General features: G+C 36.0%; 1 protein-coding gene across 1 annotated transcript in view; it reads right to left on the bottom strand.

Moving 5' to 3' along the window:
- CSMD1 (CUB and Sushi multiple domains 1) overlaps window positions 1-18,218 on the bottom strand; it is a 1,117,781-nt gene that overhangs the window by 878,876 nt on the left and 220,687 nt on the right. Inside the window, exon 2 of the mRNA XM_039568608.1 lies at window positions 12,825-13,041. Coding sequence (XP_039424542.1) covers window positions 12,825-13,041 — 217 coding nt within the window. The remainder of the gene's footprint in view (window positions 1-12,824; window positions 13,042-18,218) is intronic.

The raw sequence follows: 18,218 nt of genomic DNA, 5'->3' as shown, positions 1-18,218 counted from the left end.
ATTTCCCTAAATCTATAGGAACTATACCCCTTATTTGTCACTGCTGTAGTGCTGGAGGAAAGTAACTTGAATCTCGAAATGTACCACTGCATGGAATTTAAAAAAATAGCATAGTTGTCTATAATTTGCAGAGTTGCACAGACTTAGTTTGTGTCCACTCAAATGCATTAACATTCCAGTTCCACATCTCTCTCAAATATTGACTCATAACACTCATGTTTAAAAGATTTTCTCTCTTAAAAAAATTACAAATCATTGTAAGTGTATGAGGCAAGTTTTATTTTGGCAGACATGGAAAGATCATGGGCAGGAAATTTGAAAAAAGACCAGGAAAAAAAGTTAGGTAAAACATAAAAGGAACCATATAAGCCCCAGGTTGATACAAAAGTAATTTCCATAGAAACTATGAGTAGATGGAGACAAAAACTTTAAGAAATCTTGGATTGAAAAAATTAGTAAGGCACAGATCAAGTGTGGATGTTGTGAAAAATGGGAAAAGAGTGGCACTATCAGTGCTCTTTGCACCTTTCTAACTTCAGTCACTGCTGCACAGTCACTATCACAATCCAAAACTGGACCTGGGAATTTCTTGAAGCCATAGTTTCTGCTCTTGTTACAAGGTCTTAATTTACTCCTCTTCTAAAACAGCACTGAAAATTTTAATCCTTATTAATAAGATGCTTAACTGTTATCAAGTTTGAAATTCAATTTGCTAGACAATTGCATACATATGTTTCCATTCACTGGCATCAGTGTTAGGTCACTGCAGACTGAATGCTGCAATCAGCTGCCTTCATTATAAGTTAGGAATTCACATGCAAACGTCCCATGCACCAGTCCAAACCTGGCCCCTTTTCAATTGGATATTAGATACTCATTCACTGCTGGAGTGTAATTTTTTCATTTTATATGTAAATAACTTGATTTTCTTTCCTCACTAGAGAGCATTGAGTTATCCATGGTAATGTATTCTTTCATCTTTTTTTTTTGGAGTGGCAGTTTCTTCCAAACTTGGAACATCTCACAGCAAGCAGAGAAACCAACATCTTTTTCACACAGCATGATATTGGAATATTTGGCTAAAGGCCCTAAAACATTAAAAAGAAAGAAACAAACAAACACGAAATCTTATTCATGATCCTTGTGTTTACTTGTTATGCTCAATTTGATCTTTTATGCTTGTAGCACACAAAGGAAATTTTGATGGCATGGTGTTTTACTGTTCGGGTGTTTTATCTTTATCAGGAAAGGAAGCATTTTCGCCATCCATTTTCAATGATTTCTACAGGAAAAAAACATGAAGCTATGGCTGAGAGAGGTTTTCTTGTTAAATGCTTCTCAGAGCCTCACAATCTGTATGCTGTAGAACATAGCAAGTTTTAACCAAACAACATATTCTTTTACGGTACAGAGCGATGTTAAGCTTATTTAGTGACACTGTTTGAAATTTCAAGGTTACTTCTGATTTTTTTAAAACCTCTTTTTCAGTACTACCTCTTTCAAGATAAAGCAAAATTAAGACAGCATACATTTTGTAAATAACTCTTTCCTATTACAAGTAGTAAATAAAATGATGTGCAGCATAAAAGTGATTGCTATGATGTTTGGTATATGCACCATAATACCACTACTTAAGTCCATAATATTGAACAAAATTTAGTAATCTAATTAATGTACTATGTCATTTGTTGGCTGGTATTAGGCTTTTGAAAGATGTAACATAGAAAACCAAATGCAAGAAGTATGGACTAAAATCTTGATTTCACTACGTTGGTTGTGAAATGATGGTTTCACTGTGTGAAAGGATGGTTGCTTTACTACTGCCCTTGATACTTTCTAGCTTGGCTGCACATGTTTGTCTCAAATATCTAATAGCACACAAGAATTGTACTCTAACTAAAACCCTGTGGAATTAAAAGCTCCAAAGTACTCACAGAATCATAGAATGATTTGAGCTGAAAGAGACCGTAAAGATCATCCAGTTCCAAACCCCTGTCACAGGCAGGGAAACTTCCACTAGACCAAGTTGCTCAAATGCCTTGGACTTTATTAGAAACATAATTTTAATATTACTGTTTTCTCTAGTTAACACTTCTGTCATTAAAAACAGGAATATTTACCTTTAAAAGCAATTTTCTTTTAAAATAATTTGCTTTCTGTAACACACCAATAACTCTTCCTCTTTTGATACTTGAAATTATGCCACTAATCAATGGTTTCCACAGTATTTGCCCTCTATCATAAGGTAAATAATTTTTGTAATTTCTTCTATTAGATATTGGCAATCATCTTCCCTTTAGTGAAAAGAAGTTAGGCAGAATTTCAGTAAGGTATACAAATGTTTCTTTCATTGTCAAAAAGGAATATCTGAGTAATTTTCTGTCATATGGCAACCTAAATGCAAAGAGAAACCCTGTATTTTTAATAGGAAAGTTTAATCAATTTTATGATGGAAAGTTTATAAACTATGAGACAAGAGGATGTCTCTCCTCTTTACCTTGAATCTGGGAACACGTGGTCCCTGCATGGTTCTCTTGGGAATCCCTACTTCACGACTTCATCACCATGGACAAAGCAATGATCTTGTCTCATTTTTCCTTCTGATGAATGCTCTCAAAACACCAAACTGTTAAAATTTCTAAGTATAGTAAAGGATAATCACTACTGAGACAGACAAGGGGATCGAGTGCACCCTCAGCAAATTTGCAGATGACACCAAGCTGAGTGCTGCTGTTGACACACCTGAAGGACAGACTGTCATCAAGAGGGACCAGAATCTCATGAAGTTTAACAAGCCAAAGTGCAAGATGCTGAATCTGGGATAGGGCAGCCCTAATACCAGTCCAGACTGGGGGATGAAAAGATTGAGAGCAGCCCTGACAAGAAGGATTTGGGGGTGCTGGTGGATGAGAAGCTGGACATGCCCCGGCAATGTGTTCTCACAGGCCAGAAAGCCAAATGTATCCTGGGTTGCATCCAAAGAGCATGGCCAGCAGGGCAAGGGAGGGAATTCTGCACCTCTACTCTGCTCTGCAGAGGCTCCATTTGAAACACTACATCCAGCTCTGGGGTCTCCAGTACAGGAAGGACATTGACCTCTTGGAGTGAGTCCAGAGGAGGCCACCAAGATCATCAAAGGGATGGAGCACCTCTCCTGTGTGGAAAAGCTGAAAGAATTGGGTTTGTTCAGACTGGAGGTTTCAAGGTGACCTAACTTCAGCCTTCCAGTATCTGAATGGAGCCAACAAGGAAAATTGAGAGAAACTATCTACAAGGGCATGTAGTGACAGGAAAAGACAGAATGGCTTCAAACTGAGAGTAGATGTAGATTAGATATTAGGAAGAAACTGTTTATTTTGCAGTGGAACAGGATGCCCAGAGAATTCGTGGATGCCACATATCATCAGTGAAAATTTCTTCCTGATGTCCAACTTGAACTTCCCCTGGTTCTGCTTGAGGACATTTCCTCTTGTCCCATCGCTGGTTGCCTCGGAGAAGAGGCTGACACCCACATGGCTACAGCCTTGTTTCAGGCAGCTGTAGGGAATGATAAGGTCTCCCCTGAGCCTCCTTTTCTCCAGGCTAAACAACCCCAGCTCCCTCAGCTGCTCCTCACAGGACCCTTCCAGCTTCATTGCCCTTCTCTGGACTCACTCCAGCACCTCAGTATCGGCCTTGAAATAAGGGGCCCAGAACTGGACACCAGACTTGAGGCTTCACCAGTGCTGAGTACAGGGGGAAAATCACTTCCCTGGCTCTGCTGGCCACATTGCTCTTGATACAGGTCAGGATGCCATTAGCCTTTTTGGCCACCTGAGCACACTGCTGGCTCAAGTTCAGCTGCTGTCAACCAGCACCCCCAGGTCCTTTTCTGCTGAGCCACTTTCCAGCCACTCCTCCCCAGTTCCTCTCATTAATTTAAGAATTATGTCAAGTACTTAAAAACAAAAAATGGAGGGTTTTTTGTAAATAGTGTCTAATAATTTACATTAAAATTCATCACAATTTTCTCACTCACGACCTTAATATGTGTATTTAACTTCAAAAGCCAAGAAAAGTAGCCTGTCTTAACTAAGATAAAAAGCAGTCTAAAATTGGCATCTGTTTTTTTCATTTCTTTGCCATTTTGCTTTTGTTTCATGATTCTGGTCACACTAGACTCTGCAAAAAAAAACCCGGCAGTGCATATGTGTGTGTGTTGGGGGTGTGGGAGATAAACAAAAGATTATTTTCTTAAATTAACTTTTTGCTGAAAGACAGAATCATATAAATGAGATCTGTATACAAAAAAGAAGTTTTAAAGAGTGCTATTCCCTGTCTGGTTCATATTGGGCTTATTAAAAAAAATTCTCTTCAAATTTCTTTATGATGAGAGTCACTCTCATTTTATGCGTTTCAGTTAGCCACTGGCTAGTTAGCATTCTTAATAAATTCATTGAATTGAATGGAGATGACAATGCATAGTTTTCACTCAAATGGAAGTATGAACACAGGAATAATCTGGGATGTCAGCAGGAGTATACTTTAGACTGCATTAAGTGGGAAAAACATCACTGTCAAAATCCAAGGCCCCTAATAATGTCAGCAGATAGTCTTGTGAACATGAACAGTACAAACACCAAGGAAAGTCTCCAAGTAATATTGGAAACTGCAAGATTATTAGAACTTGTCTACAAAATTTGTTTTACAAGAGGAATTGATTGTGTGTGACTGGATGACAAGGGAAAGGATGCTGAACTTCCACTGCAGAAATTCAGAAGTGAGGGACTGCAGAATTCCCCTCAAATGCCTGAACATTTCTCATGTCATATCTGTCCCATGATCAATACATCCCTGTCCAGCACAGTGTGATCCAAAACCATACTGTGATCATACAGTCAATAATCACAAGGCTCAGTTAAGGCAAGCAGGTAATTACCAGATGACAGTAAGAGAACATGATTCAGAGTTTAACCTAATTACATGCATCAGAAATGTGATTACTTCATTTTATAAAACTCTTTTTGGTCCCCTTTAATCTGATAGTTAACATATAAAATATGTTTTTCCTTTCTAAAACAAACAAGCATCAAAAATTCTTCAAAACACAGGTAATTTAATAAGTAAAAAGTTATCTATCACAGTTATATAGAAATGATAGAAAATCCCACAATAAGGACGTACAGCAACAAATCAAAAGGGGAGAGATGTTGACAACTGAACTTTAGTCTCATTGTGGAGTCCAGCTTCAAATTTTGTAATGGCTATAATTTAATTATTAGTTTGCAGTCAGAATATAAGCAAAAGGAAGTGACTGATGTCTGAGCAAGAACAGTTGCAATAATTATTGTATACACAGTATTTAGGGATGCCGATCGGCAGGGCTTCTGAACATAATCATGCCAATTCAACATATATTATTTAAAATAAAACAGACTTATCTTTTTTGACATAACAGAAGATGAAGGAAGACTAATATAAAACTGCTTAATGCACTCTGCATGTGTAATATATGTCTAGATGACAGAAAATAAAGGTAAGCAATTGTCCTCACTCTCAAATATTAATGAATTTAAGAATAAAAATTGCTTATACAACCAGTAATTGAGTTAATATTATCACCTGTTTATTTGGAAACTTGTCTGTTTTGTAACCATATCCCAGCTCTCATCTTCTAAATCCTTACTAGTAATACTTTTGGTAGTGCAGTACTACATACTAATGCATCAAACCACTGCTGACACTTCTATGGGTTCAGTTTCAAAAGCATGTAAGAGGCAAAGAAGCAACTGTTCTCTGAAGATGTACTATGGCCAGTTTCAGATGAAAAAAGAGATCCACCTCCAAGAGGACAAAGAAGTTGAGCACAGCTACAATTCACTATGGTAACTCTCACATTCATTTTATCATGCTGAGTTAAACAACTACATTCAAAAAAGCTTTAAATTACCAATGAAGAATATAACAGTATAAGTTCATGCACTGCTTTGCCTTGTTAAATGAATCTAATTTTTTTTTCCCCAAGAAATAGTAGTTCCTTAAATGTGAAATAGGTTTTTTTAGGTGGGAGTTCCATGGTTTTAGGGGGAAAAAAAATATTCTTTTTTAGTTGGCCATCATTTAGTATCAGCCCAAAACATGTAATTAATATGTCCTATAATAATTGGAGAAATGGCTTGCTAGTAAGAAGACTCCTTATTTGACTTCATATTTAATACAACTTCTGTTAAATCTTTTTAGCATGTAGGCTTGCCAACAAAATTAGCCAGCTTATGATTTTGAATCAGGAAGCTAAAATTTTGGGAATAGGTATTTACCTTTTATCCACATGTAGGAAAAAAAAACCCCAACAACACTCTGTACATGAGGTTGAACCTGCCAGTATCGCACACATAAATTATCTTACCTTCCATTACATGCTCTTTTCACGTTGGCAGAAACTATTTGTCAGCATTTAGCTGATCAGGTCTTTCTTTCCTTAAATAGCTATGTGATGTATAATGAATCACATTTTAGCTCTATACTACAAAAGTTTCCTTTTCCTAATATGTTAGTAGGTGAAAAAGCTAAGAAAAATCTGATTTAGAGGAGGGCCACAAAGACGATCAGAAGGTTGGAGCACCTGTCCTACAAAGACAGTCTGAGAGAGCTGAGGCTGTTCACCCTGGAGAAGAGAAGGCTTTGGGTAGAACTCAATGCAGCCTCCAGTACCACAAGGAAACATAAAAAGGAGGAAGAGGGACTTTTTATACAGGTGACAGGACAAGGTGCACTGCTTTTAAACTGAAAGAGGGAAGCTGTAGATTAGATATGAGGAAATTAGATGTTAAATTCTTTACTCAAGAGGGTTTTGAGGCACTGGAACAGGTTGCCCAGGGAGGCTGTGTGTCCACTACCCCTTGTAGTATTGAAGTTCTGTTTGGACAGGGCTTTGAACAACCTGGTCTTGTGGAAGGTGTCCCTGACCATTGCAGGCGGGTTGGAACTAGGTGATCTCTAATGTTTCTTCCAACCCAAGTCACTCTGTATTTTATTCTGTGATTCTATGATTAACATAAAAAAGGGAACAGTAGTCACTGATTGGCACATCTACTGGCAGGAAGTCAGTAATAATTGTATAATATACAGTAATAGTTTTCCTTTTCTTACACATACATGAAGCATCAGAATGTTCTGCTGAAATTATTCAATAGTCTTGGTTTAGAAATTTCAACACTAGTCTGTTACTTTGTGCTGTGTTCTAGGTAAGCTTCAGCTGGAAAAATGCTACTATACTCATTCCTATACTGTTTTCTTCACAGTCACCAGCTCACACACACACAGAAGTGTTATATACTTTGTAGGAAATGGTGTGCAATAAAAAGGTAAAAAAAATTACATATGTCATTTTCATGGGGAAGGAAAAAAGAAATAAGAACTTTAAACTGCCCAAAGCTCTTGCTGCTGCAGTGTCAGCAGTTCTGTAGAAAAGTCAATCACCCCAGCATTGCTTCACTGTTCTCTTGACCCTGGAGAGATGGAAGACAGAAATGGTTTCTGAAGAAACAATCAAATAATAAATGACAAAGAAACAGAACATAAACAAAACAAAACAAAAAATGTAAATGTTGCATACATTATAAATCATGGCTTTTTAAGATAAAAGAGGTTTAATAGCAAGCGAGAGCTCAGACTTTATCTTTTACCTCTGTGCTTGGATTATGATGTGCAGAGTATTCGTATGGTTTATTGCTTGCTGGAAATAGGGGAAAGTGAATACTGTGAATAATTCATATTTAATCCCTATTATATGTGCATGATACAAGAAAACAGAGGATATATATTGCTATTAAGCACACATTTTATATATTCTTGTCAGAAAATTTTTAGTAAGCTGTATTTTATTACATGCTACATTAGCAACTTTCATCATAAGCATTACTGCTCCATTAAAACAAAACTGTTTATTTCAATTAACATGAGTAGTAACAAACAGCATCTATTATATTATTAGCTAGGCTGCAGTAAACTAAATAATGTTTAGAAGGCCTGAGAAGCCATGAAGGCAAGTAGACATTTTAAAATCACTTTCCAAAGAATATATATCATGTATGTCTAAAATAACTGACAGATATGCATACACACAGTAAAAAATATTTACATCTGTGTATTGTGTGTCTTCCCATTAGTGCATATAATTTAATTAGCAGGTTTTCTGTGTCAGAAAAAACCAAAATTGCTTGGAATCTATTTTTAAAAGTTTTTTAGGACTGTCTGAAAGATTAACTGAGAAAGTTTTTTCCAGAATTTATCACACAGATCTGCAACTGACTCTTAGGTAAACTAAGTGTGAGATACTAAAAGAGTAACTTTTACTGCCAGACTTTGTAACACAGAGATTACATTTACCGGTATTTGACATAGAAAAAAATTGGAAACATCAGGGTGTAAACTGAGATGGAGGCAATTGCACATACAAGGTCTCAGTTCACTGTGTTTGTAAAATTCACAGTTCTGTTCTAACGCCCCACTTACACCCCAGCCCACCTCTTCAGCAACTGAGGTTTTGATACAGGCTTTTCTGTTTATCCAGTCCTGCTATGGTTTCCTTATACCTCTCTATGAAACCCCCGTTCAGGAATTCTGCATATAGAAAAAATATATTGTAACAAGAATTATGCTAAAATTAATGAGGATTTCTCTCTTTTCAGATGTGGAAAATAGGTATGTATTACAACCAGCCCTGAAATGAGTTTTGAAATCTATAAACTCTCGAGAAGTCTGTTTTGAATTCACTTGTCTGTGACAGGTAATGTATCTACTGGCAGTACACAGGTCAATAGGTCAATACTGTCAGTTCATATTTCCCTTTATGCTGAGCCTCTTCACGGCTGACCTCTGTCCCCTATTAAAAATATTTCCATTTACTATTTTATCTGATACATATGACAAAGAAAAAAAAATCAAAATAAACATTTGCTACCTCCAGGGTTACAGTGAATTACTGAATATGACGCTTAGGGAAACAATCCACAAGGAGTACATCTGAATAATAACTGTTGTCTCAGTGCACCCCACTTGCATCTCTTGTTTATCTGAGTTCTACGTGTTGACAATTAACTGCATATAGAAAAAGAAATTTCCATAGAATATAAAATGCAAATCAAAAATATATTTTGCATCTTTTCTCAGTTAAATTAGAATGTAGTTATATTTTGAAATCTTTCTCCATCAACTGATAAAGCAATATTTTTGCTTTAATGTAAGTTTTTTTCAATAATATAGAACTGAAATATTTGTTTTGGTTATAATATATGGTGAAATCAATTATGTAACTTCATGTTTGTCTATAGAATTAAGACTACATTATGCAAAAAAGCATTAGCATAACTAATTGGTGGTGGCAGTAGACTTAAAAGTTCCTCTTTTATATATCATAGGATCATAGTCATAGAATATCAGGTCGGAAGGATCCTCAAGAATCATCTGGTCCAACCTTCCTTGGCAAAAGAACAGTCTAACTACAATGGCCCAACACCCTGTCCAGCTGGATCTTAGAAGTGTCCAACACTGGGGATCCACCACCTCTCTTGGGAGATTATTTCAATGGCTGATACTTCTCTTTGTGAAAAATTTTCCTTGTGTGTCCACTTGGAATCTACCCAGAAGTTACTTGTACCCTATACCCCTGATTTTTTCCATGCAACTCCTTGTAAAAAAAGGGAGTCTTCATCTTCTTTGTAGCTACCCTTTAAATACTGGAGTACAGTGACAAGGTCCCCCTTTCTCTAGGCTGAACAAGCCCACTTCTCTCAGCCTTTCCTCACATGACAACTGCCCAGTCATTGATCATCTTTGTGGCCCTTCTCTGGACCCTCTCCAGCCTGTCCACAGCTTTTTTGTGGAGTGGGACCAAAACTGAACACAGTATTCCAGGTGTGGCCTGACAAGCCCTGAGCAGAGTGGGACAATGACTTGTTTATCTCTGCTGGTAATGGTGTTGTTGATGAGCCCAGCACCCTGTTGGCTTTCTTTGCAGGAGCAGCACACTGCTCGCTCACTTTGAGCTTGCTGCCCACCAGGAGCCCCAGGGCGCTTTCCACAGATGGGTAGATCCCAACCTGTGCTGCACTCCTGGATGAAATATATGTATATAGTTATAAATATACACACTATATATATATATTATATATATATATATATATATATATATAAAATTATGTATTATGCATCAAATCCTGTTTTGTGTTCATTATATTTACAATGATAAACATAAAGCCACTGTGCCAATCTTTTAAGGACAATTTTGAGCCACAGGTCTCAGAATTACACAGAATTATTGCTAGCTGGATTTTTTCTAGAAGAATAGGAAGATGTAAAATAGCGCTTTTTAGTACCGTATCTTCTGTTTACACTGTTGTTCCTGCTACTATTTTAATTCTCGACATCCTTATAGCTTACAAAAGCCTGTGATTACTACCATGTGTAATTTATCCCTTAAACCAGTGTATGCTTTAATAAGGCACTAACCAAAGTTCGTATACATGTTATCATTCTGTTTTGCTTTTCTTTCTCCACACAAACAGCCTAAACCAATTTATTCCTTTGTCTAATCATTTCAATATATTTTATATCTGTTTCTATTTATTAGGGTTTTACAATCAATAAGTTGTGAAAATATCCTGGTGCACATTTAGCATACCGAAAGGTCCTTCAGGCAGCACAATAAACTACTTGAACATACTATTCATTTTTACTCAATTTTGCTGTAGCAGCTGAAAAACATGATGCCTTTTCTTGGTCTTAAAATCAAGAGTCAAGCATGGTTAGAAGGGGAATAAGGGATTTTACCTTGGTATTTATTTTAAGGATCCTTAGGTGCACACATCCAGGTCGAATGCACCAAAATGCACACCGCAATGCCCCCCCCAAAAGATCTGGCATAACATTATAGGTCTTACTAATTAGCATATCTATCAAAAATTCTCCAGTGAGAGGCTTGAATGAGCCCCCCCTTCCTCAAGGAGCCTTCCCCTGGATGGTTCTATCTTAGTTTACAGAATGTGTTCTGGAGAGGACCTTGGGGTCTGGGGCACACTGATCCCTAGCTACAAAGCTTCTAAAATGTTTAGAGTCCAAGAATGTAGGCAAAAGCACTAAGAATACAGAGGTTGTAAAAAGGTATAATAGGTATAAAAGAAAAGGCAAAAAATCTTCATGGCATCAACATACTATACAAATTATGGAGTGAGTGTTACTTAATTATTATAGTTTGTGATGGTGATATAGTTACACAGCTATTATTAAGGAAAAGCTCCAGATTTTGCATGATGGCTAGAGGAACACAATTATCCAAAATGTAGTTGAGTATTTTTCTCTATGGGGAAAAATAAGTGCATGCCCTGAAGCAGAACTTCCAAGATGCTCTCCTGCATCTGCATGCTGTCAGCCAAAAGACCAAGACTATAATTTTCCAATATTTGCCGAAGGCATTGTTTTGAAATGTGTAACTTCAAAGGGGTACACCTGTGAATGTTCTTTGTACAACAAAGGGTATGACATGGGATATGAGATATCAACAGAAACCTGTCATTCAAATTCTGCTATGCTAACCTCTGCAAATACAAGCAAGGAGAAAAAAAAATCTTCTTCCCTGCTGGAAGTTGGAAGTGAAATCCTTGTTTTACTGGAATCATCAGCAATTAAAATGACTTCACTTGGATCAAGACCATACTTAGGAATTTCTGTTTACTATGCTCTTACCCACTGAACATTTGTTGGTGCTCTTCCTTTAAACAATTTTCTACTGAGATTAGTGAAAAACAAGTAGGCATGTTAGATAATGCTAATAAAAGCATTTGACTAAAAAAGAAATATTTATCCTATATACAGGTGGTACAAGTACTAAAGGTCAGTTAAGTACAGTAAATGAAGCCCACACACTGTGCAACTAAGTCATTGGTAGCTGTGTACTACCTTCCACAGTTCTCAGAACTTTTTGAACTGAGTAAACAATCAAGCAGAACATTATTCTTGTCAAAAATATCCAGTGATGATACCCACTAAAATGTGAAACAAATTGGCGATGCTCCCACATTTGTTTTAGCAGTATAGTATAAATCAGCAGCATGTAAAAGAGTAATCAGACAACAGAACTGACAGCAGTGTTTTACAGTACTCAATAAATCTCATGCCTAAACAGAAAACGACAGAGCAGCACTGAAAGCAGTGTTTGCTTTCCAGCTCTGCAGTCCAGATCCAGCAAATGACTGAGGAACTTAAAAGACACCAAAGAAATTAATGCATCAAAACCTGAAGTTGTGAAAAGCTTCAAGATCAAAAAGCTTCAATAAGGCCTCTTTATGACCTCAGTGGTATTTGGACAGATAAGACACACCAGTTTCTGACCTTTAAAGATCCCTAACTGCTTAATGGATAAGAATTTCAATTGTCAAACAACTTACTCCTGAACTCATCTCAGTAAGAGTTCTTTCAAAAACTGGTGACTGGTGCCTTCAAGAAAGGGACTCTTGGCCAAACCTGGATTCCACAAGCAGACAAATAAAAATAATACGCTTAAACGTGGAATACTTCTATGCTTAGGGCCTTCACCAAAACTGACCTTGAACTGTGCAAATTTTAGTTACAACTGATGTTACTGATACACAAGCTAGGGCCATAAAGATCTGAAATTTGGATTACCATCTTTCACTGGGAGATCTTGGGGCACTACTATCCCCTTGGCTGTAGATGAACTAAGGAAACACAGTGTATGTTCTAACATATCATCAGAACATATATTCAGGAGAGAAAAGAAAGGCAAAGGGACAGACAGAAAGAAATTGGGAAAGAAAAAGGTACCTTACCTCACTTTTAAATTGCCTTGCTGTGGTTGTCCATCGTAAATTGACAAAATATCAAAATCTTCCTCGAGGGCAAAAGTATGAAATGACAATTGTATCCTGTTACGCTCTCCTGTGATAATGATCCATGTGCAGTTGGCATAATTTGGATAACCATGAGGAAATCCAGGGCTTTCTATAGTACCATTTGGTCCCTGTACTAAGCCTCCACAGTTCTGACCTGAAAAAGAAGAAAGGAAAATTTGCAGTTGGTTTCCTTTTCCCTCACTCAGTATATATTCTTACATAAGTACCTATATGTATAACTTAGTGTTATAATTTTTTTTCTAGATTACAAACAGCACATAAAATTGCATTTATACCATCTTCCCTTCATATTTAAAACACCCATAGCTGGATTTTCTGAGACATTTAACATCTTTTTGTGCACTGAATCATTATTTGAGGTTCTGTAGTATTAACAATGTATGACTTACTCATTCAAATGTGAAATTTCACCATTAGCCTTAATGCCATAAATTCAACAGACTGACAGTTTTAATGGCCTGAGTGTTAAAAACTTTTTGGCAAATGCTATTTTAAAAGTTTCTATATAAATACTAAAGTATCAGAGTTTCTGACATTCTGAAACCTACTTTAACATGAAGCAAAATGTAGACACATTTAATATGCATTATGTTGCAACTAACATCAAGATTTCTATAGTTTGAAAACACAGCAAAATTTTTGTGGTGTAAGATTTGTAGTGCCATGTCTTTTGTGATAAGAAAAGTGGGGGTTTTTGTTTGGCCGGTCTTTTTGGTGGTTTATTTGGTTTGGTTTGGTTTGGTTTTGGTTGTTGGTTTGTGTTTGTTTTGTTTTTGGGGGATTTTTATTCTTAAAAAATAACGCTAAGGGTTTACTCAGCAGGCTTTTGTATCTGGTTTGTACATCCTACAGACTTTGTGAGGGCATGATAGCTCATTAACGGGAAGTCCTCAGCAAGAAACTTTGACTTACAGTGCACACTGTTGCTAGTTTCCTACTTGATTTGTTAATCCCACTCACAAGAGTTGTACTGACTCTGAGCTGGAGAGAAGCTCAGAAGTTAATGAAATATTTGAACAGAGAAAAATGTAAGGACATTCTGTGCACTGTAATGCTTGGATTATTATATGTGTTTTAAGCACTTCAGAACAAGTATAATCCCACATTTTATCGTTATACCTAAACCAGAAAAGTATTTCTGACTGCAATTTTGTTTTTAACTTCCCAGCAGTGGGTCTCTCAGACTGAATCTTTCAGAGAAGTGCTGTCAAATTCTTGTGGGAATCTAAATCTTAATAAGATGGATTTAATAAAAGGGATTTGCTGCTAAAACTAAAGAACTTATAAGTAATAATTTTTTCCTAAACTTCAAATATAATAACAACTCTAGTGAAGAGATAAAAAGGCTGTGGGGATTCAGGAAATTTTTAAAGTAAAAATCTTCTCTGGTATACCTATCATTTGATTCACTTTAATAAGACATCTGTATTATCAAACATTTACAAAGAAGGAACCTATTACACCATGAGCTTAGCATGAATGTTTCAGTTATGTACTGTTCACTAAAACTTAGCAGCTTTCTTGCAGATACTATGCATTGTATTCCTCTTCCTACAACCGCAGGGGAAATCTCATACCAATGTCACAAACAATTTAAAATAATTTAATTACTACAGAACTGATGCTCTAAAAACAGAAGAGGAAAATCATAGTGACAGACCACCACCCTATTACTCTAACCAGCTACTTTGTGTCTCCAACATCAGTTTCTGTAAGTCAAGTAGTACCCCTTGCAAGCTGTGCTGCACAGCAGCCCTTCTACCACTCGGGTGTGAAAGGTTTGCTTTAAAAAAGGAGAGCCATCAAGGGGATCTTAGCTATTAATCTAAAATCTTTCAAAGATGAAGCCCCATTTTAGGAGCAGAAATTTATAATTCTAGTGTATAAAGAATATAGTACACCATATATAACTGCATATGTAAATGCAGTATCTTAACTACATTTCTGACTTCCGGGAAGATAAACAAATCATGTACCCAATCTCTTTGGGAACCCTAGAGCTGGCTTAAAGTAAAACTTTATTAACCTTTATTTTTAAGCTTTATTAATTTTATAGTTATATGGTTATAAATTTTATAATATAAACGTTATTAACTTTTATTTTTAAACTCCATACTGCTGGGGTAGTAAGTGAACCCTCATGGTTCCCACAGGGCCATAACTTAGCAGTTTCCTTACACAGATGCTTGCTACCCACTTGCAGAAGTTTTTGTAACTGCCAGTGATTGTTCCCAGTTTTATTCCAGACAGTGTTTTGTACTCATCTGTAAATACAGGTTAATGTGCATTATTATTTTGGAAAATAAACAAACTCTAATGAGAAATAAGGCAGAAAATGTTTTACCACTGTTTATAAGCATTTCTTACAACCCAGAGTCCTTTCTTTCTCTACTTTGCTTTTGTTCTCCTGTATATATATTCCTCCAGTTCTGAAACTATTCATACACATATTGCCCATTTACTTTGTACCCAAAAAAACATGAGGCAAAGGAGAATCATTAAGAAAAATTATTACTGTGAAATGTTATTTAGGTTTCTTCCTAATTTTATACACATATATAAATATATACTTATTTACTTAGTGTTCAGTAAAAAAACCAGCAAAAATCCTAGAAGAAATTTAACACACAGTTAACTCCCAGCAAACCCATTGCTGCACACTCACAATTTCAAGGATGATTTTGCTTCTGAAGTAAGCAATATTCAGAGATCTTAAGAGCTATACAGTCCCAGAGAACACATTTCCTTCTAATTCTGTCCCTGCCTAGTTAAGACACTAGCATGTTAACAGGGCAGAATGTAGAAAAAAAAATGCCAGCTGCTATCTGTATAATACCTATTTTTTCAATATATGTAAGTATAAAACCTTCAGGACTGTCAAATGTTACACCTCTTCAAAGGAGCAAATTCAGTATCAAATCACTTAAGAGAGTTTCAGTTGGAGGATATACCTGGAGAACAGGAACAAAGAGACTTAGAGCGATAGCAGCAAATTAGATAGCCATTGAACATACAATATTCCGCAAGGAATAATGCAGTTTCTGAGTGTAGAGACACCACAGACCAGTAAGATTACAGTGATGAGATTAATTAAGAACATTTTGTTTCTTATGTGTATTGTAGGAGAAGAATGATTCAACAAAGTAAAGAAAATAAACATATCTACAGGAAAATTAAAAAAAAATATATCAGCAGATATTAAGTAGTTCAGCTGAGCTGAATGTAGACTGAATACCACTGACTACATCCCAAAAAGGTTTACTTCTACATTTCACTTTACCTTTGGCCTTCGTCTCAAATAACAAATTAAATACTGCCATTTTTCACAAGATGTACAGTGTACTGATTGAGTACAATATGAGCACACTGAATTATTTGAATACTAAAGGTGTATTAGACTGCCATTATTCATATGATACCACGTAATTGTTTATATGAGTATAAACTATGCTGCTATTATTATTTTTCTGCCATATGTTGTCCATAGGAAGATATTCCTGGACAGCTATTTTAACCTTACGATATAAAAAGTGTATTTTAAGAAAACTGATGCTCTTGGCTTGTAGTTGAAAAATATTTAAAGTGACTACATCCTTATTTTATTTTTCAAAGTTACTTTGCAAAGTTACTGTGCCCGTCCTATTGCACTTGCTCAAGCTCAGCATTTCTCAGTTGTGATCCCTAAGTGAGAGCCAATGAAGAACACAAAACACTCTCATTTTACCTTAAATACTGCTGTCAAATGGGTGGTAGAATCACTAAGAATCAGTATAATTTTAATACTGCTTTGCTGTAAGATTTTGAACAAACTTCACAAAATACAGTCTTAGAAAATACTTCCTAAAAAATATGATTTTTATTTTCCTGGACCATTAAGTTTATTTATCACATCCTCCTATCCTCCCCCTACACACACTTCCCACCCTGTTAACCATATTCATTGACTTCTTTTTGTTTGATTGTTTCAAGTTTCAAATGCTTCTACAAGAAACATGCAACAAGGAGCATTTCTCTCCTTGTGATTTGTAAGGTAGTCTGTGGAAAACTATATGTATATGTATGTATACATAGACATATGTACATAACAATAGTAAGGAATTTTTGCAAGGTAGATGTATTTTCAACAAGAAAACTATAAAAGACATCAAAACTAACTCTAGTAAAGTCAGTGATGCTAAAGATATTTTGATCAATCATAATAATGAAAATGAAGTCACGTTTATTCTTATGACTGTAAGTAGCATCTTCCATTCTGCAGTTACAAAGGCTGAGACCATATGTCTTCTCAGATCGGATCTTCCTCATTCTTTGAAATAGTTTCTAATATGAATTTGTTGTATTAGTAAGTTTAATAAGTAAGAAGAGCTGCATTCAGCTAGATCAACAGCTCATTCTGCTCAGTACCTTTTCTCCAACAGCAAGTCAAAGGAGGGAGGGCTTCGACAAAAAACTTCCCTCCTGTTCATGAGCAGAATCTCAAGGATTTCTTAAAAGGAAGACATTCCAATACCCTTGTCTTTCTGTTTAAAAGCCCTTGATAGCTTTCTTTTCCATGAACTCATCTCTGAGTCATCCTCTGAGTCTATACCAACTTCTAGGGTCTTTAATGTATTGTAGAGGGAATCCTAAAACACAAAAACATCCTTTTTGTGTTTGTTCAGCACTTACAATCTGTTAGGTTAATTTGATACCCCAGTAAGTTTTTTTTTGTATGAAAAGAGCATACAGATGATCTTTACCTATGCTTTCTGTGCCACTTAACATCTCATTGACCTTTGTCATGTTCCAGTTTCTTTTTTTCCAAGTTCAAAAGTTCCATTTCATACAGCTCTTTGCACCTAAGCCATTTTATCACCTTTCTACGACCATTTTGATGCTGTGTTATACCCTCCATGAGACAGGGATACAAAAACTTCTTGTAATATTCAAAATGTATATACATCATTTACACAATGATAATTTTAATCCCTTTCTTCTTCTCCCACTAATTTCCTATCATCTTTTCTAAGGTAAGTAGTAGCTCGACATTTTATATTACTATGGATTATAACCAAGTTTTCTTTTCTCTGGAATGACAGCGAGGCTAGAGCCTGTCATTCTACATAGACAAATGTTATTTATTAGATTTCCTACAGTTTATTACTATGTACATCACATCAAACCACATTTGTCTATTCTGAATTTTAGCAACTACTCCAACACCCCTTTACTTGGTCACGTAAGGCTATTTTTTGTAATCCTTCACAATTGGTCCTCATTTTCATTAACTCATCACTTCCTATCATCACCGTCACTTCATTGCTTACATCT

This window comes from Corvus cornix, chromosome 3, assembly GCF_000738735.6.
Source record: "Corvus cornix cornix isolate S_Up_H32 chromosome 3, ASM73873v5, whole genome shotgun sequence".
Lineage (NCBI taxonomy): Eukaryota > Metazoa > Chordata > Aves > Passeriformes > Corvidae > Corvus > Corvus cornix.
Note: the sequence above shows the minus strand (reverse complement) of the source record. Positions and strands in the feature narration are given on the sequence as shown.